We start from the raw sequence: 24338 nt of genomic DNA, 5'->3' as shown, positions 1-24338 counted from the left end.
TTATGGTTTAAATTAGGTGGTTATCGTGTTCATCACATCTTCATGATATATATATCAATGTCTTGACTAACGTAGACCGTAGTCGGTTTCTCAAAAAAAAAAAAAAAAAAAACATTTTCTTAATCAACTTAAGTGTTATTGTAAGAGTTAAAATAGAGATTAAAATAACACACCTCTGCTAAAAGTTGACATCATAAGAGGGTAGTCTCATATATCTACCACTTCAAAATGATTACAAAAAAACCTAATTTCTAAATAGTTGTCAAATTATGATAATCATTAATGGAAAACAACATTATCTACAAATTAAAGAAAGAAAAAAATCCATCAATTAACCTTGGCAGGAATTCCTGTGAAGGAAACTCTACCAAATCCTAAATGACCCACTTGATAAAACTCCAAACAAACCCTTTCAGCTTCAACTCTTGCACAAAAATTCTCACCACCACCACCACCATTAACAATCCCATTTTGAACTTCTAAAGTTCCTTCTAATGGTGGTACTGTCAATGTCATTTCTCTGTTACAATTCTGAACTTTCTCAATAACACCCCCATTAGGAGGACTAGAATCACTTTGATCTTTTCTTTTCTTCTTCTTACTTCTCCCTTTCTTTATTAATCTTAAACCTCTTCTTCCCATTGTAAAAGGTACTTTTACTAAAGTTAGAGTGAGAAAGTTAATAACAGCACAAGGACAACAACAAATTGCAACACAATCTGCAACTACTGTTGCTGTACATGATTTACAGTTCTGACCTGAACATTCAATTTGATGTTCTGATCTTGTATCTTCTACTGTTGTTGTTGTTGGGTAGTATTTAGTGTTTTTCTTTGACCCATTTCTTGATGATGATGATGATGTACTTCTTTCTATTGTTTGAACTTGAGGTGATGGATTTTCTACCATTTGATTTCCTTCTTTCTCTGTCTAAATATTTAGTTTGACAATGATATAACCTGCAGGGAAAACATAGGGTAAAATGATGAGACACAAAATTTGTTTCCGCGCTCCAGAAGTTCCGACCAAGCGAAATTCCGAACAGGATAGGTGGACGAACATGATTTAAAGACAATATTTTTATTTCTTTTAAATCTTGTTTGTCGACATACTTTTGTCAACATCGCCAACATATGTATCAGACAAGTTAATGGTTTATAAACGCATTTTAAACCAACGTTATCTGAAATGTAGACGATTTAAATCAATGTTATCTAGAATGTAGTATTAAATGATATGGATATTGACACGAAATATGTGATATTCAAAGAGATAAATTTATCACGACAAAATTTAAGGTGATTGTAAACATCACTTTCTACTTAAAAATCATTCTAGTTTGACAAATGAAAGGAAAAGGTAATTCTTAAATGACCAGGAAGTACATGTCCACTCGTTCATTTAGATGGACCACCTTGATGGATTCTTGGGGATGTCATACGTTGGTCCCGTACCTAGATTAACGACACATAAGATTTACAATTCAATTTTCTTCGGCGGTTATACAAAGTTTGTCTTTTAGAACTTTACACGATTCGAAGTTATCTTAAAATTTTATCAGATTGGGTTGATTTTATTTGAAAACTGAAAAAATAGAGGGTTTTTGAGTCCTCTAGCGTGGGTGACCCTCTCATGTCATTGTCTCCAGTGCACCTTGAGCTTTTCTTTCACTTTTAGAATTTAAGAACCAAAGAAAATGACGAAAATGACCTCTGGGTTGATGTAGTCTAATAAAACTTGCATTGATTAGAAGAGGGGTAACATGGACATTAACAAGTTTCAGACCTTTATTCAATGGAAGGAACTAACTAGTTCATAAGGTCAGACTCAGATTTACTGAAAGGCTGAAATCTTGTTACTAACTGGAGTTGAAAGACTTAAATGCCCTCAAATCTCCCTGTTTGATAAACCTTCATATTCTGTGATTCTAACTAACTGGATAAAATTCAATCTATTGAAGATTAAAATAATAGAAATTTTCACATTAACTCACTACTTACTAGTTAAGATTTTTCAGGGAAGAAAAAGAAATTGAGATTGTGATCATGAAAATTAAACTTACCTCGCAATGATCAAAACAACAGGAAGAAAGTATCGAGATTCAACTTCTTCCCCGAAAAGATCTGATCAAATCACGAAATTAATAGAACCCCAGATTAAGAAATCTAATCTGATTAATCAATCTGGGCTTGATTAATCAGGAATGTGAGTTCGTTGACGTAATGAAAACAGAGATATTTATGATGAGTTCAATCGATCTGATTCCGATTGAAGAAGACAACTCTCTCTCAATCTAGAAATGCTTTCTCTCTCTCTCTCTCTCTAGACGACTGTAGGTGATGGGAGAGAGACGAATTGGGGTTTGTTTTGTTGTTGGGTTTTTATTTCTTTCTCTGTTACAAGCTTTGCTGTAGTGGGGGGGCTAATGTGATTTACGAGATTTATTATTGTGTAGGGTTATTTCCGGTTTGACCCCTTTGTTTATGGTTAGTTTCTTGTCTAGCTCCCTAATTTATATTAAATGCTTAAATGACCCTCTCCTTAAAGTTTCCATCCATTAGTACTATTCCTCTTCCTCAATACTTCCTACCATGGACCTCCATTTATGGAGGTCTAAATTTTCTTTCAACAAATTTCTTTTGGGAAATATATATTTGTATTCTCTTTCCTTTCTAATCTTACTTTTTTCTTTAGATTTTCTTTAGCTTCAATTAGTAAGAATAAGAAAGATTTAGCTTGGGTGAACCGACATGGTTACTGGCTTTTTAAATTTAGCTTGTGTTCTACAAATACAACGAATGAGATGAGAAATATGAGGATATCGATTGATTCAACAAGGGTGAAACATATGGCAGGATTTGTCAGAATTACAGCCAAATTATGGACACGAAACCTCAAAAACCATTTTTTCAAAATTGAAAAAGTGAAGTAGGTTTAACAAGATATTTTTTGTGGGAGGCGGTCAATGGAGGAGAGAAGACATGAGATTGGGAGAGAAAAGAAGAAGAATCAAAATACAAAAAGAACTAGAAAAGGAACTGACGATGGAGAACCTATAGGCAAAAATAGTGAGTTTGTCACATCTGAAAGACCAAAAGCAAATTAGCCTAGAATTGCATATAAAAAAACGAGATAGGCAGAGGGAGGTTAAAACTTCATCATTTCCAAATTTCTAATGACGACAAATGTAATAGGTTTGGTGAAAGAGATCCTTCACAACAGTTAATCGATGAGGGGAAGAGAAAAAAGAAAACGATAGGAGTTGGTACGAAACAAACGCAAAATAAAAAATGGCAAACTCCATAAGAAACTATAAAAATGTCAATATATTGGAACTTCAAAAAGGAGTTATTTAGTTATTTTACATAAAACCGGAGGTAAGTAGGAAATTGGTCATCAATTAGGGGCTAAAAAAAAAACTACCCCTATTAGTTAAGACTAAAAATTAAGTGAACTTATCGGCAAATTTCTTTTTGCCCCTCTAGATATGGGCAACCTTTTCATTTCTAGCCCCTTGAATTGTCCAACATGACTTTATAATTCCCAGAGGGCCGGACCATGACATGACTTTACTCTTCTTCTTATTCTTTTATTATATTGTGTTCTTCTTCTTTTTATGTTTATTTTTTGTATTGACAATCTTTATCAGTGGAGGTCCTATAAATTTAGTAAGTCCACCAACAAGATCTTTTTACAAGAGGCGGCCGATCGAGAAGTGAAGACATCAGGTCGGAGAGAAAAGAAGAATAATAAAAAATTAGATGCCAACTGGAAATTTTGGGTAGTGAGAAAAAAAAAATTAGAGAAACTATGGACAAAAATAATGAATTTGTCACATCTAAAATATCAAACACAATTATAATAGGTTTGGTGAAAGAGATCCTTCACTCGAGTTCCTCAATACTCAACAGGGAAGAGAATAGAGAAAACAGAAGACAATGGGAGTTGTACGAAAGGGAAAAAAAGACCCAAATTCCATACTAAAGTAGAAATTTTAGTTGGGGGTTTAAAATTAGTGTTGGACAATTTGGATGCTAAAATCGTGAGTTGATTAATTGGAAGGACCAAAACTATGAAAAATGAGAGAAGAGGGAGGTAGAAACGTCATCATTTCCTGATTCCCGATGACAGCGAATATCGGAAATTGTTTTCTCTCTCATCCGACTTATCTTAAATTTTTAGTTTCCGCCGTTTGATTTCACTTACACGTGCCCGACACGTGATGGACGAAATTCAATACGAAAGTAAACAACAATATCATATGTGTCAGGCACGTGATAGGTCGACTAAGTTGGATTCACAACTAGTATACCTATTGAAAAATATTTGTAGAAACTATAGAAATGTCAGACATTAAGTTAGGGTTTTCAATTTTCAATATTGCACCAACAAAAAGAAGTTAGGGTTTCCAATGAAAACTTTAATTTGTCTAATAATATATTGTGTCTACCATAAAAATAATACTATATATTTGAATCATATTTCGTGTATTTCTACCTAAACAGATATTAGAAGTAGAGGGCGGAACAGAAAAGACCACTAAGTACATTAATGTCTTCCTTGCGTTGTTGTGATTTTATTTATCGTCAAGATATTTATGATGATTTTAGTCCTCTTTACAGAAGCAAAACAACGAGATAAAATCCATGTGTACCACTAACCAAAAACTAAGAATTGCAAAAACGATAAAACGAACCAAAAATCATTTTAGTTCCAAATGAATAAATATAAATTCAATGTGGTAATTACATAATCGTCAAATCTTTTGTGCGATTCAACCCCAATGGTGTAGAAATATTCACACTACAACCTCCTAATTGGAAGATTATGGGAAAAAAATAAAATTATTGTAATTTTACTAAAGAGACATGAGTTCGAATTTCACCTTCTCAAAATAAAATGAATAAAAGAAAGTTTGGGCAATCAAAATATTTTACGGGCTATGAAGACGTTGGTAAAACAAAATTGATTTAGGGGCTTGTTGCGAGACTAAAATCAAAGGAAACAAGTATTTGATTTGGAGAGAGAGAGAGAATTGTTGTTGGCTATGGTACTAATAAGAAGCGGAGGTAGTAATGGTTGGTGGTGGGTTTGGGTGGTTGTGCAGTGATGGTGGAAGTTAGAGATGAATATTAGGTGGTAGAAATAAACCTGTTGACTTTTAGTTTCAAAATAAGATGGCTCCAAAGTCAATTATGATTGACTGGTCTCCATACCCAAAGAATATTTTGGATGCCCTAAAAAACAGCCTAAAAGAAACAACCACCTACTTCATTAGATAAAGATGATCAGACCAGTCTCATCATGTAATCCATAAATTGAAGTTTTATACTTTGCCCTTTTCTTCTTTATGCGTACTTCATTTTCCAATTTCTTCCAACCTTATATACTTAAATTAAGACGGAATCTAGATAGGGTCCCCAAGCATATTACACATATGTACTACTTTTCTTTTTGTTAAGTTTTATACATATGTACTTGAAATTATTTTAATATGCATAAGAGTGGGGGGATTGAAACTACATTATCATTATACTATATAAGTTCAACAACAAGAAAGAAAAGCTGAACTACCTAGCTTTTTTGGGTCACCTAACACCATCTTCATTGATTAGGACCTTTTTGAGAGTTGTATTTTCTTATAATTTGTTATTTTTCTAAATGATTAGTTAAGACGTTGGTTCGAGGTTGTGGAGAAGAGAGGGAAAAAACAAAATCAATATAAAACACAAAAAGAAAATAAGAAAACCTAAAGGTGAGCATATATCTTAGAAAAATAATTCTTTGTCTGACCGTAATTCTGGCTAAATTCCAACTAACGTATGTAGTCGGACAAAATTCAGAAAGAGAAAGTAATTGTATTCTTAACTAAGAGAGTATACGTGTTAGCGAGTGGTCGAGCATGTATAACCCCCAACCGAGCATGTAATTGTATTCTTTACGAAGTTGATAAGCTTCCTTGTTCGGATAAAGTGAGAGAAACTTGGTGAAGGAGAAACTCTTTGTTTATCTCTCTTCATTTTTCTAGGTTTTCTAATTTTAACTGGTCCCTAAATTAAGTTGTGTTAATATTTAAATCCTTATAGAATTGTTCCCTTATTCAATCAAACTCAATTAAGTCAAATATAGTTGATGTTAGGAAAAACGGGCACTTAGGCGCAGCGGAAACAAGAGTTTTTCCCCTTTGTGTTAGTTACGAGGATAATATAGAAGAATAGTGGGAGCAATAAGCAAAGAACTTAAAGTAAATAAGACAACGATTTTTAACGTGGAAAACCTCCTCAATGTGAGAAGTAAAAACCACGGGACTCGTAGTCCAACCAAATCAACTATAATAAGCAAAGTAGTTACAGACTACGTCCACCCGAGACTCAAACCCTTCCCAAAAGAATTAATCTCAAACACGAAGAAACACGGAGAAACCCTCACAAGAAAGAACAAAACAGTCCAGAAATCTGCAGCCCAAAACGACCCTAAATTCACTAGGATTCTGGCGACCAATCAACGATCCCTCCGTACAAATACTAGATGAATATGTCAAGAACAGTTCTGCCAAATTTCAGCTCAATCGGAGAAGAACTCACCGTCGGATTTTCCGAACAACGAAGACTGCGCGTGCTGAAAAAGTTCTGTCCTGCTCTTCTCGGCAACCTCCTTCTCTACCTTCTTCTCTTGTGCATTTCTAATTGTGTTGCATCTTTTTGGTGCTCCTCACACACATCTAAATTAGGTTAAGGTAGTATTTATAGACTCCCCCTTAATCCTAATTCCACCGTCATAAGTAACCGACCCAAAGAAACTCGACTCAGGTCCGGGTTTGGTTTCCTAATCCAAACCCAACTAGGTTTCCCCACTAGGAGGAAAACCCAACAGTTGACTCGTACGGTACCTAAAAGTAGTTGTTCATATAAAAAAAATTGGTTGTTCACGTATTGGTCAACACAAAATAGAATGTAACAAATGGTATTCAACTGGAGTTTTTTTTGTTGACAAAGATTTACTTAGGAAAAATCTTAGAAATTTGTAAATTTTTTATATGATTAGGGTTAATTCGGTAAATTTCTTACTAACTTAGGTGTTGTTTTTTTTCTTTCTTTTTTACATCTGAATTTGAATTGGCTGGATTTGAAAAGTCTGAACTGGATTGGCTGAGTTATTTTAGAGTTAGATGTTTGTTTTCGAAATCTGAATTAGTGGATCTGAGTTATAATTTTGACATATACATCCCTACTTGATATTTTACACAAACAAGTCCTAACCCTCCACCCTTCTCTAAAATAAAAAGAAAACCCTAACCCTAAACTTTTTATCCTCTCTCTCTCCAAGTCTCCAACAGCCTCCTCTCTCAACCTACCTCTTTCAAACATTTGTTCCGGCGAGAAAGTCCGGCAATAGAAGTTCGGCGAGGTTTAGACTCTTTCAATTCCCTTCTCTTTTCGTCCCTCTTTCTCTCTCCAACAGATCTGGGTTTGTGTGGTGGTGGTGGCGGTTTGTGTGGTTGTGGTGATCTAGGTTGTGTGGTTGCAGTTGTGGTCGTCTAGGTTGTGTGGTTGTGGTGGTGGTTTCGGTGGTGGTGGTGTGGTTGTGGTGATTTCGGTGATGGTGGTTGTGTGGTTGTGGTGGTGGTGGTCTAGGTTGTGTGGTTGTGGTGGTGTCGGTGGTGGTGGTGCTTGTGGTCTAGGTTGTGTGGTTGTGGTGGTGGTGGTCTAGGTTGTGTGGTGGTGGTGGTGGTCTAGGTTGTGTGGTGGTGCTGATTTCGGTTGTGGTGGTGCTGATTTCGGTTGTGGTGGTGGTGGTTTCGGTGGTGGTGGTGGTTCCAGTGGTGGTTCCGGTGGCGGTGGTGGTGTTGCTAAATAAAATAATGACTGAGAATAGTAAAATTTATGGGGCTATAATTGACATTTAGCACATTTCAGCATTGGAGATTTATTTCAGACTTGTTTTGAAGTCTGAAAAATATGAGCTCCTTTTCAGCCAATTCAGATATGTTTCCCTTGGATTAAAAAAAAAAAGACAATTGACCCAATTCAGACGATATTTCAGATTTTCTTAAATACAAAAAACAAACATCTGAAATCTGAATTGCTCCCAATTCAGATTTCAGATCTGAAAAATAAAAAAAACAAACACAACCTTAAAGTGAAGGTTTTGCATCTCGGACCTAAAATTCTAGTTCCGCCTCTCATCATATATAAATTGACCTTCAACCCCACCCACAACTAATGTGGGACTAACCCCTTGCTTCCGAAAGACATTATTTGGGTAAGCTAACTGACTTGTGATGGAATCTAACAACAAAAGTGGTCTTAAACCTGTCGTCTCACCCGAAAAGTAACTCGAAGCTTTCCCCTCACACTTATAAACTAACCACCACCCCAGCTTACAACCAATGTAGGACTAACACCGTTGGTTCCGAGGGTCATTTTTATCATATTTGAAAAAGTTAACTGGCTTGTGATGGAATCTAACTAAAATAAGGGAATAAGTTCAATTCCCAATTAAAGAAAGGGGTCTGATGTAGATTGTTGCGGAAGCGTAAAAGTAATGGAATCCACCATTGTTAATAAACTAAACTAACGAAATAAAACTGATAAAATAACGATAAACAATAAACTTGATTAATAATAAACTTGGTTGATAATATTCTCTGATCTGGTTGACAAAGACAGACTAGACTTCTCTTATTATAGAGATTGTAATTTCCTAGATAGACTCAAATAAAGAAAGAAGATAATTATTAAAGGATACTTTTCTTGATTGCTAAGACTCTAAACATGGAAACCCTAAATACTAAAATCTGGTAACTACGCTAATGTAGTAACCTAGCCGTTAGGCCCACTAATGATCTGGCCGAGAGGCCCACTAGTTGGATGGCCGCCATCATACTCCCCCTCTGAGGAACAACTTGTCCCCAAGTTGGTGTCGTCGTAAATTGCCTCTTCCGGACAAAACTGGTAGATATCGCTAGAGAAAGTTCTTCTAGAACCTTTCGAAAAAGAAAAGATCGGTGGTACCACATACAATGACTTCACCCAGGCAATCCTTAGTTCCCACTTTGAGCGAAATTTGTTGAAATTTCGAAGAAGACAAATATAGACCGAATCTCCAACTAGCATCTGAATCCCATAATGACAAGATGGTTGCAAAATAGATGGTATGAAACAAACTTCCAACAAATTTCTACATCTACCGTCATCTAGTAATTTGATGACGAAGATTATACTCAACGCCGCCGAAGAACCCAAGTCTACACCTATCGTCTTCGCAATAGCATATGTTGTTGTTAGTCTCCCCGGACGACATAAAGTACTAACAACAAAACCACCATGAATATAAGCACAAAAAATCTCTAAGCCCTTCTCGACAAAACCACCATGAATATAAGCACAAAAATCTGAAGTAAAAGTAAAATGATTTGCTTGCACTTTTTGTTTTTGCATTCTCAGAGACAATTCATCGAATATCTTACGAGCCAATTCTTTCTCTGCCTGTTTGGCAGCTTGAGATTCCTCCATTTCTTTCGTCAATGGACCAGGAACTTTGGCAGCATTCCAATCCCACTTGTCAAGTTTTAAATGCATAAAGCGTCTAAATATATTTTTAACTTCCTTATCATTAGCCAATGTATACGGTGTTCTTCCTCCTTCATCTTTAACACAAGGATCCAATCCTTGTTCCAGAAGCTCTAGTGTCTTTTGATCATCGCTAGATATTGCTGCAACGTGTAAAGGTGTTGTTATACCTATAAGATCATTTTCATTAGATTCTTCGAAACGATCAGAACTATCAATAACTTGACTAGTTTCGACAATTTCTATTTTTTTCAAAGGCTTCACTAACTGTTCTTCCCTAGATTCCGTATTGCAACTTTCCTTGCCACTTGGAAATAATGATAAATCCTCAATTACACTTGGTGGTGATCCTTTCACATATACTTGATATTGCACATTTGTCAAATTAGTGTAGATTCGTTTAGCTTCCTTTAATGTAGGCGTCCAGACAGTTACTGGTATGTGCCTTACTACATTATGTGGGTCGCTAAAGTATGCCTTTTCCCCATTATAAAGTAACTGACGACTGTTTGATGGAGCGTTGATGAAAATGCATGAGGAAATATCAAAGTAAAGCCTCCAATTAGCAAATAATTCTTGAATTTCCTTCTTTAGACCAAGTTCATGGTACCGACGAACCGATGCTCTTGCGGAATGTGCATCTCTGCCACTTGCATCTTTAGTTGATTGTTTCTTACCAGCCTTAGCTCTAATTACATACCTATGGAATGTTTTTTGATCCATCACTGAGTTCCCATGAAACACACAGCTAGCAAAGTGCCCGCCACTTGCAAGTAACACAATCCTCAATTGGGTTTTATTGTGAGGCTCGTCAGTCAACCCCTTCACTCTCTCAACTACCTTATTTTCCCTCAAGTAGGATACCATGCCATTCTCAATGTGGTCTAGTTTATCATCAAATAAGAGAGAGTCAGTGCCCTTCGGAAGAAAACACTTCCACATAGAAACAACTTCTCCTGTTTGAAGACCAATAAAAAGCTTCCTTTTAATGTGTTGCCCCTTTCCATGCATCTCATTAATTGGAAACGAAGTCTTCTCAGCTTCATGTTCTGAACCTAATATACTTGATATATCATAATCCTCGAACATAGAATCAGAAGCCAACTCATCAACATCTTCCTCCTTCATGGTATCCTTTCCAGCAATGTTTAGCTTTGTCACATGTTGCTCTACAATTGATGCCGATTTAGTAGTTGCGTCTTCGTCTTCGGATTTTTCTGCTGCTGCGTAAACTCCTTTCTTTGCATCGTTAACTTCTTCTATTTTCATCTCATCGAATGTTTCTTCTCCCGTCATTGAAAAACCAGTATCTTTTTTATCAAGAATCTTTCCTTCAACAGTAATGGTCATGGTGGGTGACAAAATTTCAAGTAAGTTGCTCGTTTCAATTCGAGATTCTGCATAAGATAAATATTCATCGAAAGGGAGGAAAGCATACCGAAAAATATTTTTCAATTGATTCCAATCATCAATGAAGGGGTTTCTTTGATCAACGAGTCTCCATTGCATCTCGTTGAATTTGTCGTAGACTCTTTCAGATAAGTGTTGTTCAACGACAAAAACCTTATCTTCATCACTAACATCTTGGTTTATGAACCAATCTTCCAACTGTTGAATCCAAAAATCTATATGATATTGACCATCAAACATAGGGATTTTGGAAACGACATTAATATTTTGATCTTTTCGATCAACATAGAGTTGTTGTGAATCTCGAAAGGAATCCCAACTTAAACGTGGAAATTTTTTCCAACATTCACGATGAGGAGTGTCTAAAAAAAATTTATCTGTTTCCAGATTCTTGAGGCTCTGAATACCAGCTGATGTAGATTGTTGCGGAAGCGTAAAAGTAATGGAATCCACCATTGTTAATAAACTAAACTAACGAAATAAAACTGATAAAATAACGATAAACAATAAACTTGATTAATAATAAACTTGGTTGATAATATTCTCTGATCTGGTTGACAAAGACAGACTAGACTTCTCTTATTATAGAGATTGTAATTTCCTAGATAGACTCAAATAAAGAAAGAAGATAATTATTAAAGGATACTTTCCTTGATTGCTAAGACTCTGAACATGGAAACCCTAAATACTAAAATCTGGTAACTACGCTAATGTAGTAACCTAGCCGTTAGGCCCACTAATGATCTGGCCGAGAGGCCCACTAGTTGGATGGCCGCCATCAGGGTCACTTCAAATAGACATTATATCTTGGGGGCTAAATTCAAATAGCCCCTTTCTTCTTCTTCTTCTTCTTCCAAGTTTTAAATTTCTAGTATCTTGTTAACAGAAACACAAGGGATTCCCATGGATAATCAGAATACTTCTTTCATAGTTCCTCACAAGAAACTCTCCTTAGAGATCAAGGTACTCTATTTCTTTCATATATTTTTTCCTTTTTTCTCATCTTCATGTGATTTATTATTGTTTCTGGTTTAAATTAGGAACTAACTGAATATTCTGATTTCAGATTCAATTAGATAATACCCATGTTCAAATTTACTAGTTTCCCATTGTTGTGAAGTTGCCCATGTTCTTAGATATAGATAAATAATATAGAGCTTCAGATTTTTTTATGATGCACATCAACTATTCGACCAAAGTTCTTATAGAGATGGAGATACCTAATTTCTTAAATTTAAAACTTGGTAGTAATACTCTAGTTTTCCATCGTTTGGGCATCTACCAAGGTCCCCTATTTCAGTGCCTGAGAGCCTAAACATGTGAGTATGGTGGTGTGGTAGTTACTAGCCTACCTTCATATTGGTAGGCACTAGAGAGAAATCCTAGCCTAGCCTAGGTGGTATTTTTTTTTTTCTATCAGTCATTCAAACGAGTCAGACAAAATCCAACATTCTGACATCTTCTTACCATCTATTGTATTTGTAGTTTGTGGTTAAATCACTTTATGCTAATTTCATCTTCGAATATTTGAAGAGTTTCTCGACTACATTGAGTTGATTTGAGTTTGGACTTGTTTTCCTTTATTTATTACAGGGAGTTAAAACAGATATCGTGATATGCAGCTACGACGATCATTTTCTTGTGAGTTTTTAAGTTTCTTCTAATTAGAGTTTGGAAACAAAGGATTTTTAAGAGATGTTATTATATGTTAAAAGTTAAAACGTTTTTAGGTAATGGCAACTCAAATTGGAACTATGGGAACAATACTCCATGCCAGGTTTGTATTTCCATTCTCACTGAATCACTTCCACCCACATTTCTTAGTTGGTTTATTTAGTTATTAGGGTTTTGTTTAATTTCATTGTGCCTGTTCTATTAAATTTTATGTAAATATTATCCCTATTTCTGCCAGGAAGGAGGAAGGGGTGGCAACCGATCCCACCTTCAGCGTGTCAGTAATATTTGGCAAACGAGACGAGGTAAGCAAGCAAGCTAGTCCTCAGTTCGTATTATTTTCCGAAACTGCAAAATTTTGATATCTTTTACTCTACTTTCAGCCCATGCTTCTGGCCTGTGCACGTCAACTTATTGAACAAATAAGGTACTTCCCAACTTCCACCGAATCATGAAATTTTTGGGGTTTTCTATTCAGACGTCAAAACTCAATGACGAGCCATCTTACCATACATATAATATTTTCTCAACCCACACAATAGCAGATGCTAGGACTTTTTTTGGTAACAATGAAACGGCACACTTATGGGCACAAATGAAGATGATCCGTAAACGGTTTTAGTGAGGATGGTCTCTTTAGACTGAAATATCATTTCAGCCTATTCTGATTATTCTTAATCCTGTAATAAGTTTATTCAGAGTTTCATTAACGGATAACACATAACTTTCTGACATAAATTCCCCATCTAGATTAGGTTAAATGAGCTAACATGTGTGAAGATGATCTCGTACGGGAGCCCATGAAGAGGCAGAGACGAGGAACTTCTATCAAGGGACTGGCCACACACCCGTATAACATTACCCGTTTGTCCCGTCACTAACCTACTAGGTGCTCTTCCCCCGAGTCAATGATGTGAGTTTTGCTTTGTTTTGCAGCAACTCTGGTTCTTCCCGGACATTGTTGTTCTCTCTCGGCCTGAAGGACCACTCAACGGTACTTTATGAAACATTCTGCGTGTATTTTCCCTTTAAATTATTAAAGAAAGGATTAATATTCACAATGCTGATGTTCTCATGCAGGAAACTTTGAAAAGCATTGTTTCTAAAGTGATAGAAAACCGACTGTGGTAGCGAAATATTTGAATGTGTTCAAGGGTATTGTTTTTACGTCATTATTTGTAGTTATCTCAATGTTTATTATTCAGTATTTCGTTGCTATTACACTTTTTAATCTTTTTGGTTGAATCATTGAATATATATATATGTTTACACTTTTGCTTTCATTTCGTCGGGAACTCATAGAAGAATCTGATGATTAAACTTTGAAAAGCATTGTTTCTAAAGTGATAGAAAACCGACTGTGGTAGCGAAATATTTGAATGTGTTCAAGGGTATTGTTTTTACGTCATTATTTGTAGTTATCTCAATGTTTATTATTCCGTATTTCGTTGCTAAGACTTACTCAAGTTGTAGACTGTTCTTTCATCAAAAAAAAAGTTGTAGACTGTTAATAAATGATTTGTAAGAGCGTCAGATATGCCCATAAAAGCGTAGCAAAAGTTGAGAAAGCATTGTCGAAAATGCTCTCATGGAACATTTAATTGAGGCCTTAGAAAAGTAGGTAAATATCGGTGATGTTTCTTCTGTTCATCCAAATCAAATTAGAGACCCAAACTATTATCGATCTAGTTTCTTTTGAATTGGAAATTCTCTTCGTTGATTTTTTTAGAGAAAGATAAAGATGTATTAGTCTAAGCTCAGCAAATGAGGATGATGGTGATGTAATGTGAGTGTAAACATTCAACTCTCTCTCTCTCTCTCTGTAACAAACTTGTACCAAATTTGATCTTCCCATATGATGATAGGCACTTAGAATGGAAACCCACCACCAATTCCGCTAAAACACTTGAAACCGTTTCATCTTTGTCCCTATATTAAGTGAATGATGAGATCCCTAATTATTATTATTATTATTATTATTATTATTATTATTATTATCTCATCATGGATGACAATTGGTAGACATTTATTATTTTAGTATTATCATTATTCTCTAACCACACAAAATAATATATTTGTACTCATATTTTAAAAATATATTTTTCGAGTTTTGTGGACATCTGTGGATATCTGAGGACATTTATGGACAATTGGTGGACATTTATTTATTTAATTTTATCATTATCGTCTAATCATATTAAATAAAAATAATTGTACCATTATTTCGAAAATATATTTTTCAACTTTGGTAGTCATCCGTAGATATCTGTGAACATTGATGGACAATTGGTAAATATGTATTATTTTATATAGTATACTAATGTATTAATATAATAATATAATAATAATATAATAATAATATAAGATAGTAATATGATAATAATATCATTATTACTATAATATAATATAATAATATAATAATACAATAATATAGTAACATTATAATAAGATAATAATAATATAACATAGTAATATAATAATAAGATAATATTATAAAATATAATAATAATAATATAATAATAATATAATATTAATATAGTAATATAAGAAAATAATGTAATAATAATAGGATAATAATAATATAATATAGTAATAATATAATCGGGGGATGTGTTTTAAGTCCAAAATCGCATGATCAATGAGTCTAGAGACCAAAGATAATCTGAAATAGAAAATAAATCCACTCAAAGTAAATTACATGTCTATCCTTTCATTCTCTTTTACTGCCTAACCTATCCTAAGTTAAAAAAAAATAACCTAAAATAATATATACCATAATATTTAGAGATGCATTAAATGATTTCCTCAAAAACAAACTTTCCTTCCGGAAAAATAGTTGCCTTTACCGTTTAGCAGAATACTTTCTTTTATATTTCTATTAGAATTGGGCAAAAGCAATCCGAAGAGAGAGAGAGAGCATCGTCACTTTCAACTATATGAACTAGGTTTTGATTTCATTCATCATCGACGCCCAAATTAAACCGAGTGAAAAAGGTGAAAGCATCGAGTGGGAGAGAGAGAGAATCGATTGATGGTTTCATTCATCATCTACAACATAAAATTTTATTAGAATCAACCTATTGTAATAAATTCATATCAGATGGTAACAGAATCAAGAAAATGCTAGTAAAATATTGAAAATGTAACAAACACAATTTCACATAATATATTTTAATTACTAAAAAGTATTTGTTAACCTATTATAACAAGTTCATAAGATGTTAGCAAAATATTCTTGCTTTTTAAACTACTGTATTCAAATTTATTCAACCGATGCTAATAGAATGTAAAAGTTGCTATTAGAATCAATAAGATGATAGCTAAATAGTATTTGCTTTTTAAACTACTTTATCAAATTCATTCATCAAATGCTAGTAGAATGTAAAATATGCTAGTAGAATCAGTAAGATGCTAGCAAAATAGTTTGCTTTTTAACCTTACAAAAGAATTTGTAGATGTTTAATTTCACAAATTCATACTTTCTTGAAGTTCAAAGAACAAAGAGTTACAAAGAGAGAAAATCGTTTTTGGGAGAGAGCATCTCGTTTTAGGTAAATATTGATTGAATTGGTAGGTTAATTTAGACAAATATCAGTTTTGGAAATAATATATTTTCTTGAATTCAAAGAACATATAGTTACAGAAAGAGAAACTCGTGTTTGGGAGAGAGAATTAGTTTTAGGTAAATATCCATTGATTTGGTAGGTTACTTTAGAAAAATATAAGTTTTGGAAATAAAGATTAACATTAAATATCCACCATAAATATTCTTTCATAAAATTACTAAAAAATATTTGTTAACCTATTGTAACAAATTCATAAGATGCTAGCAAAATATTCTTGCTTTTTAAACTACTGTATTCAAATTTATTCAACCGATGCTAATAGAATGTAAAATTGCTATTAGAATCAATAAGATGCTAGCTAAATAGTATTTGCTTTTTAAACTACTTTGTCCGATTCATTCATCAGATGCTAGTAGAATGTAAAATATGCTAGTAGAATCAGTAAGATGTTAGCAAAATAGTTTGCTTTTTAACCTCACAAAAGAATTTGTAGATGTATAATTGGATCGAGGTATAGATAAAAAACAAATCACAAATTCATACTTTCTCGAAGTTCAAAGAACATAGAGTTACAGAGAGAGAAAATCGTTTTTGGGAGAGAGCATCTCGTTTTAGGTAAATATTCATTGAATTGGTAGGTTAATTTAGACAAATATCAGTTTTGAAAATAATATATTTTCTTGAATTCAAAGAACATATAGTTACAGAAAGAGAAACTCGTGTTTGGGAGAGAGAAACTAGTTTTAGGTAAATATCCATTGATTTGGTAGGTTACTTTAGAAAAATATAAGTTTTGGAAATAAAGATTAACATTAAATATCCACCATAAATATTCTTTCATAAAATTTATAGAAAGAATAATTGTATTAACTCAACTATTATAAACCTTTGGTTTACCAATAGTTAAAAAATATTTATGAAAGGGCAAAATTGAGAGAAAATTAAAGGATTGATGCATGGGGCCCACCAAATAGTGAATTTTTGGACTTATTTTACATTTTCGGTTTATTTTGGTTTTATTTTATTTATTGATTTAGGAGTGGATATATGACTAATTACCCCCCCTATTTTTGGACCTTAAACTCAAAAATCCTAATATAATATAATAATAATACAATAATATAGTAACATATAATAAGATAATAATAATATAGTATAATAATATAATAATAAGATAATATTATAATAATATAATAATAGTATAATATAGTAATGGCAATAATATCATTATAACTATAATAAATTATTATAATAATTAATATTTTTATATATTATTTATTACAAATTATTTAATCTAATTTGATAATAATAATTATTTTTATCTTTCTTAATGAAATGTCCACAAGTGTCTTCCATATTTTGAGAGACATTTTCTCTCCAAAAACTCTCTAAATTTACACTAAAATGTCCTCACATGTCTCCAAAACCAATTTGTCTTGAAATGTCCTTAATTTCGTGTCTCTAACGAATACCACAGACATTTCAGGACATTTGAGGATTCGGTCGAGAATGGACGATTTCTTCCCCATAAGTTTACAAGTAATAAGACATTAAGTGGTCATAGAGAGACTAGTATAAGTGTAGCTGGTTTAACATTATTTAAAGGCTAGCGCTTTGGGGAAAGTTAAATAGTTACCGGGTGTGAAATTTTAAAGGGAATATGCGAAATTTTGAAAATTTTCCGGGGAAACATATTTTGTGGGGAATATGTTTCAAAATAAAAATAAAAAACTCTCCACCTCACCTCTCTCCTCCATCTCATCTTCTATCTCTGCCACCTCATCATCTTCACCGACGAAGGTCGTCGGCCGGTCAATTTTCCGGCCGGCGACCTTCAAACATTAAAAAAAAAAAAAATCTCTTTCTAAAAAAAAATTATTTTTTTTGTTTTAAGACCTAGATCTGGTCTGTTCTTCAAGAACGACCAGATCTAGGTCTGTTCCTCACGAACAGAACGGACCTAGATCTGATCTGAACAGACCAGATCTAGGTCTTAAAATAATAAAAAAAAAAAATCAGAGAGAGAGAGAGAGGAGAGAGATTTTTTTTTTTTTTTTAAAATGTTTGAAGGTCGTCGGCCGGAAAATTGACCGGCCGGCGGCCTTCGCCGGTGAAGATGATGAGGTGAGGTGGAGATTTTTTATTTTTCCCCCTAACAATTTACAAAATAAAATTGTCAAATAAAATTGACTAATTTTTGACCAAGTCTTCACACCCCGGAAACTATTTAGCTTTCCCCAAAGCGCTGGCCTATTTAAATTATGGTACAGAGAATTCGAATAGCGAATATTACTACAGGAGAAGAAACAATATGGGTTGAAATACCATTCATTCAAGAACAAGAAAAACAAGTAGAGACTAACGTTCTTTCTTTTATTAATCCGATTAGCAAACCAAATTGTTATGGATTTTGTGGGTATGGCTGAGATGATGATAACATCTCTTTTTACCTAAATTGTGGATTTGGATTTGACCCAATTAGTAAAAAGCACAAAATAGTAGTCATATGGTGTAAGAGGAAGTTGCCATAATAGGAGGTTTATGACTATAGGCGGTTTGAGGCTTGTTTGCTTAGGCGGTTTCAAGTTTGAATTCAATTGGAGGCGGCAAATTGGATGGCGGTTTTTGGTTTCCAAATTGAAGCATAGTCGGTTCCAAATTGGACATCCAATTGTCGGTTTATATTATATTTAAATAGAGGTTTGAGTGCCACCACTAAACACACCAACACAAACAACAACTCTTTTTTAGAGAGCTAGAGAGAGAGCAAGAGTGAGAGAAATTTTTCATAGTTTTTGAGCGGTGTTAAATTTCTCGGTCGTCGAAGATTTAGTATAGAAGGTTATTACTATACGGTACCATCTTGGGACGAACTTGCGGGTTGTGTTAGTCGTCTTCATCTATCCTTCAATAAAGATTTCTTGTTCGCCCGAGGACGTAGGCTTTAAAGCCGAACCTCGTTAAATTCTGTTCGCATATTTGATTTTGACTTAGCTTTTCGATTAATCTTCATAATCGGATCAATTTCTAGGATAGGTTCGATAGCTTCCGCGACTTTCAGTTATAACAATTGGTACCAGAGCCTTGTTGAGATTGAACGAAGAGAAGATGGGATCGAGAAGTGGTACGGTCAAATCAGGGAAATATGAGATAGAGAAGTTCAATGGGAAAAACGATTTTTCTTATTGGCGGATGCAGATGAAGAATCTGTTAATCTCGCAGAAATTACACAAGACGTTGACGGGAAAGAAACCAGGAGATATGTCAGATGAGGATTGGGAAGAGTTAGATCTCGAAGCACGGGCTACCATTATGTTGTGTCTTGAGAGGGACGTGGCGTTCCTAGTAGACGAAGAAACAACGGCGGCGGGTGTGTGGTTAAAACTAGAAAGCAGTTTCATGACGAAAACTTTAACGAATCGGGTCTACTTAAAATCCAAATTATTCACATGTAGAATGGAAGAGGGTTCTTCTATTCAGGAATATGTGAATAGGTTTGACAGGATTATCTCAGATTTGAAGGATATTGATGTTAAGGTTGAGGATGAGGACCAAGCCCTCATATTGTTACTTTCATTGCCAAAATCCTATGAAAACCTTGTTCAAACTTTGATGCTTGTTGGTGATAGTCTAAGCATGGAAGAGACGAGAAATTCGCTATTAGCGGATGACCTTCGTAAGGTTGCTACTAGCAGTATGGCGTCGGGTGGAGTAGACAAGGATCAAGCACAAGGGTTGTTTGTAACGAGGGGGAGGAGTAATGAAAGGGGAAAGGGAAAGGGCGGGAAATCTAGATCCAAATCTAGAGGCTCTTTCAAGAAAACGTGCTTTAGTTGTGGTGAGCTTGGCCACTTTAAAGCGGCTTGTCCAAAGAGAAAGTTGAAGCAAAAGAACGAAGGCTACAAGGAGAAACAAGAGATGCAAGAGGCGGGATATGTGTCAGAAGAGGCGGACGAATGTTTCTCGGTGACAGAGGTGTCTGAGAAGATCTTCGATAAGTGGATGCTTGATTCAGGGGCGTCACACCATATGTGTCCAAATAGGGAGTTGTTTACTACCTATAGGAGTATAGATGGTGGTACAGTTATACTGGGTGATGATAGTATATGTAAAACTGTGGGACTCGGAACAATACGGATCAAGATGCACGATGGAGTGGTGAGAACGTTGACGGACGTAAGACACATACCCGATTTGCGGAAAAATCTAATTTCCCTTGGTGTGTTGGAGCGGAACGGCTGTAAGATAATTATAGAGAATGGCTCCATAAAAGTCGTTAAGGGTTCTTTGGTGGTAATGAGAGGTACTCGTTACGGTAATTTATACAAACTTTTGGGGACAACAATTACTGGAGATGTAGCAGTAGGAATCAGTGGAAGGGATCCAACGGCTAGTACGAGGCTTTGGCATATGCGCCTTGGGCATATGTCAGAAAAGGGTCTATCTCTGATGTGCGGGAAAGGCTTGTTGAAGGACATGAAGAAGCCTTGCATGGAGTTTTGTGAGCATTGTGTGTTCGGGAAGGCACACAGGGTGACGTTCTCTACAAGCAAGCACAGGAGCAAAGAGGTGTTAGACTACGTACACACCGATGTCTGGGGACCGGCAAAGTTACCTTCCAAGGGTGGTTCCAGGTATTTTGTTACATTCGTTGATGATCATTCGAGATTTGTCTGGCTTTATTTTCTGAAGCATAAGAATGAGGTATTCAACACATTCCTGGTGTGGAAAGCAATGGTTGAGAACAAAACTGGTCGAAAGCTGAAGACGTTAAGGTCGGATAATGGGACCGAGTACACGGATGGGGCATTCAAGGAGTTTTGTAATCAGGAAGGCATTGTGAGGCACTGGACAGTAGTAAACACACCTCAACAGAATGGAGTCGCAGAGAGATTGAACCGTACACTACTTGAGAAGGCTAGATGTATGCGCTCCAATTCGGGATTAGGCGTAGAATGGTGGGCAGAATCTGTTGCTACAGCTTGTTATATTGTGAACAGGTCTCCACATTCTTCTTTAGATGGCGGCATACCTTACGAGGTGTGGTCAGGTGAACATGCAGATTACGGGAGACTTAAGGTTTTCGGTTGTACGGCCTATTACCATGTTAAAGGTAACAAACTTGACAATAGAGCAAAGAAGGCAATTTTCTTAGGATATGCTACAAGAGTCAAGGGTTATCGGCTATGGTGTACGGAAGACAAGAAGTTTGTAATCAGCAGAGATGTGGTGTTTGATGAGTCATCTATTGTAGCTATGGCGAAAGCTACGGTGCCTAGTTGTGGTGATGTTGGGTCTACTAAAGCTCAAGTAGTGGAAGTAGAAGCCGAAGACCAACGGGTTTCTAGGAATCATGATCAGGTGGAGCATCAGGATAATACTCAAGATGAGGAAATTGATGAACCCGATCATGAGGAGGTTCAAGGGGAAGGTACACAAGTTTTACAACAACAACAGCAGGATGTTTCGGTACACACTAGGCCAAAACGGTTATATAAGCCGGTACAGAGGTTAGGGTCAGACAAACCTCTTAGGCATTATGGGCAGGCAAATCTGGTTGAATATGCACTCTCGGTGGAAGACGACGAGCCGGTCACCTTCAAACAAGCTATTACCGTGGCGGAAAGAGAGAGTTGGTTGGTTGCTATGCAAGAAGAGATGGAGTCTCTTCACAAGAACCAGACATGGGAGGTTGTCCCATTGCCCGAAGGTAAGTCTGTTATTGGTTGTAAATGGGTGTACAAGAAGAAAGATGATTCTTCCGAAATCAAGGGTACAAGGTATAAGGCAAGACTAGTGGCCAAGGGTTATGCACAGAAAGAAGGGGTCGACTACAATGAGATTTTCTCACCGGTCGTGAAACATACTTCTATTCGGGTGCTATTGAGTATTGTTGCTCATAGTGATCTTGAGCTGGAACAACTCGATGTTAAAACCGCCTTCTTGCACGGTGATTTGGAAGAAGAAATTTATATGGCTCAACCTGAGGGATACAAGGTTGAGGGTAAAGAAAATCAAGTATGTCGTTTGAGGAAGTCTCTTTACGGATTGAAACAATCCCCTCGCCAATGGTACAAACGATTTGATTTTTTCATGCTAAAGCATGGTTTTCGCAGAAGTGACTATGATTGTTGTGTATACATCAAAAAGCTTCGCGAAGGTGACTTTATTTATCTCCTTTTGTATGTGGATGACATGCTTATTGCTTCTCGAAGCATGGTGGAGATAGATAAGTTGAAATCTCAACTCAGTCAAGAGTTTGAGATGAAAGACATGGGCGCTGCAAAGAAGATACTGGGAATGGAGATTAAGAGAGAGCGGTCAAGTAAGAAACTGTACTTGAATCAGAAAGGTTACATCGAACGAGTAGTTTCTCGATTTGGGATGCAGAATGCAAAGGCGGTGTCAACACCTTTGGCACCACACTTCAGGCTCTCGGGAAAACAATCTCCCACTACTACGGTGGAGAAGGATCATATGGATCGTGTACCGTATGCTAGTGCAGTTGGCAGTTTGATGTACGCTATGGTGTGTACTCGTCCAGATATTTCACAGGCGGTCAGTGTGGTTAGTAGGTTTATGGAAAACCCGGGGAAGACACATTGGGAAGCTGTGAAGTGGGTTTTGAGGTACTTGAAGGGTACCGTTGATACGGGTTTGTGCTTTGGTGGAGACACATGTCAGGTAAGCGGTTATGTTGACTCGGATTATGCTGGCGATCTAGATAGAAGACGATCTACTACTGGTTATGTATTTAGGGTACATGGTGCTCCAGTTAGTTGGCGATCGATGTTACAATCTACAGTTGCGTTATCTACTACGGAGGCCGAGTATATGGCTATGGCCGAGGGTGTGAAGGAAGCATTGTGGTTGTGGGGTCTTCTGGATGATCTAGGGATTAAGCAGGAGTGCGTGGATGTATGGTGTGATAGTCAAAGTGCGATCCACTTGGCAAAGAATCAGGTCCATCATGCTCGTACTAAGCATATCGATGTCAGGTATCACTTTGTACGAGATGTCATAGAGGAAGGTGATGTTTCTCTCATGAAGGTACACACAGATGAGAACCCCGCGGACATGTTGACTAAAGTGGTGACGTGTAGCAAGTTTCAGCATTGTCTGGAATTGCTACAAATCGGCTCGTGTTAAGTTGCCCGAAAGGGCGTAATGGCGACAAGAAAATCTTTATGTGAAGGGTTGGTAGAACTACGGTAGGCTTGATCCTGTAAAAGGGTACGTAGGCAGCCATGGTCATATGGTGCAGTCGGATGAAGTTACAAGAAGCAGATATATCTTACAAGGAGTATCCTGGTGTTCGTCCAAAATTTGAAGTATATCAAATTGTGTACGAGGTGGAGAATTGTAAGAGGAAGTTGCCATAATAGGAGGTTTATGACTATAGGCGGTTTGAGGCTTGTTTGCTTAGGCGGTTTCAAGTTTGGATTCAATTGGAGGCGGCAAATTGGATGGCGGTTTTTGGTTTCCAAATTGAAGCATAGTCGGTTCCAAATTGGACATCCAATTGTCGGTTTATATTATATTTAAATAGAGGTTTGAGTGCCACCACTAAACACACCAACACAAACAACAACTCTTTTTTAGAGAGCTAGAGAGAGAGCAAGAGTGAGAGAAATTTTTCATAGTTTTTGAGCGGTGTTAAATTTCTCGGTCGTCGAAGATTTAGTATAGAAGGTTATTACTATACGGTACCATCTTGGGACGAACTTGCGGGTTGTGTTAGTCGTCTTCATCTATCCTTCAATAAAGATTTCTTGTTCGCCCGAGGACGTAGGCTTTAAAGCCGAACCTCGTTAAATTCTGTTCGCATATTTGATTTTGACTTAGCTTTTCGATTAATCTTCATAATCGGATCAATTTCTAGGATAGGTTCGATAGCTTCCGCGACTTTTAGTTTTAACATATGGTATTTCGAGGACAGAGGGATAAGTGTAGATGAAATTTGTGTGGTGATGACATTAGGAGGAGGAGGGAAGAAGAATCAAAATCAATGGAGAAGAATTGATGAAGTTCTACTTCACAAACTAACTTTCTGGGACAGGAGGAGTCAATTCTAATGGGTGGATATACTGGAAAACATGTTATTATTACTGGGGAC

General features: G+C 35.9%; 3 protein-coding genes across 3 annotated transcripts; 1 reads left to right on the top strand and 2 right to left on the bottom strand.

Annotated features, from left to right (window-relative positions):
- Positions 1 to 185: 185 nt before the first annotated feature.
- LOC147553283 (uncharacterized) lies at positions 186 to 2576 on the bottom strand. The gene is made up of 2 exons (XM_086669842.1): positions 2063 to 2576; positions 186 to 959 (listed from the first exon to the last, which is right to left on the bottom strand). Exon 2 carries the CDS (start codon positions 907 to 909, stop codon positions 328 to 330), a length of 582 nt encoding a protein of 193 aa, XP_086525968.1. The 5' UTR covers positions 910 to 959; positions 2063 to 2576; the 3' UTR covers positions 186 to 327.
- Positions 1888 to 11081, bottom strand: LOC147553282 (uncharacterized). Its single transcript, XM_086668697.1, has 3 exons — positions 9191 to 11081; positions 2063 to 2123; positions 1888 to 1951 (listed from the first exon to the last, which is right to left on the bottom strand). The coding sequence occupies exons 1-3, from the start codon at positions 11079 to 11081 to the stop codon at positions 1888 to 1890; spliced, it is 2016 nt and encodes a 671-aa protein (XP_086524823.1).
- A 682-nt stretch (positions 11082 to 11763) lies between these two features.
- Positions 11764 to 13939, top strand: LOC147553281 (proteasome assembly chaperone-like protein). The gene is made up of 7 exons (XM_086669231.1): positions 11764 to 11945; positions 12576 to 12623; positions 12713 to 12759; positions 12895 to 12961; positions 13040 to 13083; positions 13593 to 13650; positions 13737 to 13939. Exons 1-7 carry the CDS (start codon positions 11886 to 11888, stop codon positions 13785 to 13787), a joined length of 375 nt encoding a protein of 124 aa, XP_086525357.1. The 5' UTR covers positions 11764 to 11885; the 3' UTR covers positions 13788 to 13939.
- The last annotated feature ends 10399 nt before the right edge of the window (positions 13940 to 24338 follow it).

Source organism: Eschscholzia californica, unplaced genomic scaffold (assembly GCF_041429995.1).
Source record: "Eschscholzia californica isolate CP2 unplaced genomic scaffold, dmEscCali1.0.p SCAF_3, whole genome shotgun sequence".
In the NCBI taxonomy this organism is placed as follows: domain Eukaryota; kingdom Viridiplantae; phylum Streptophyta; class Magnoliopsida; order Ranunculales; family Papaveraceae; genus Eschscholzia; species Eschscholzia californica.
The sequence above is the reverse complement of the archived record's forward strand: the minus strand, read 5'-3'. Positions and strand labels throughout refer to the sequence as shown.

Bases quoted from the DNA above. Each gene is read 5' to 3' on its own strand.
- LOC147553281 (XM_086669231.1), top strand. From the start codon at position 11,886: ATGGATAATCAGAATACTTCTTTCATAGTTCCTCACAAGAAACTCTCC. The intron at 12,760-12,894 runs GTTTGTATTTCC...TATTTCTGCCAG, and splicing joins GGAACAATACTCCATGCCAG to GAAGGAGGAAGGGGTGGCAA. The intron at 13,084-13,592 runs GTACTTCCCAAC...TTTGTTTTGCAG, and splicing joins CAACTTATTGAACAAATAAG to CAACTCTGGTTCTTCCCGGA.
- LOC147553282 (XM_086668697.1), bottom strand. From the start codon at position 11,081: ATGCAATGGAGACTCGTTGATCAAAGAAACCCCTTCATTGATGATTGG. The intron at 2,124-9,190 runs GTAGATGTAGAA...TGATTTGATCAG, and splicing joins CATCAAATTACTAGATGACG to ATCTTTTCGGGGAAGAAGTT. The intron at 1,952-2,062 runs GTAAGTTTAATT...AATCTTCAATAG, and splicing joins GTTGTTTTGATCATTGCGAG to ATTGAATTTTATCCAGTTAG.
- LOC147553283 (XM_086669842.1), bottom strand. From the start codon at position 909: ATGGTAGAAAATCCATCACCTCAAGTTCAAACAATAGAAAGAAGTACA.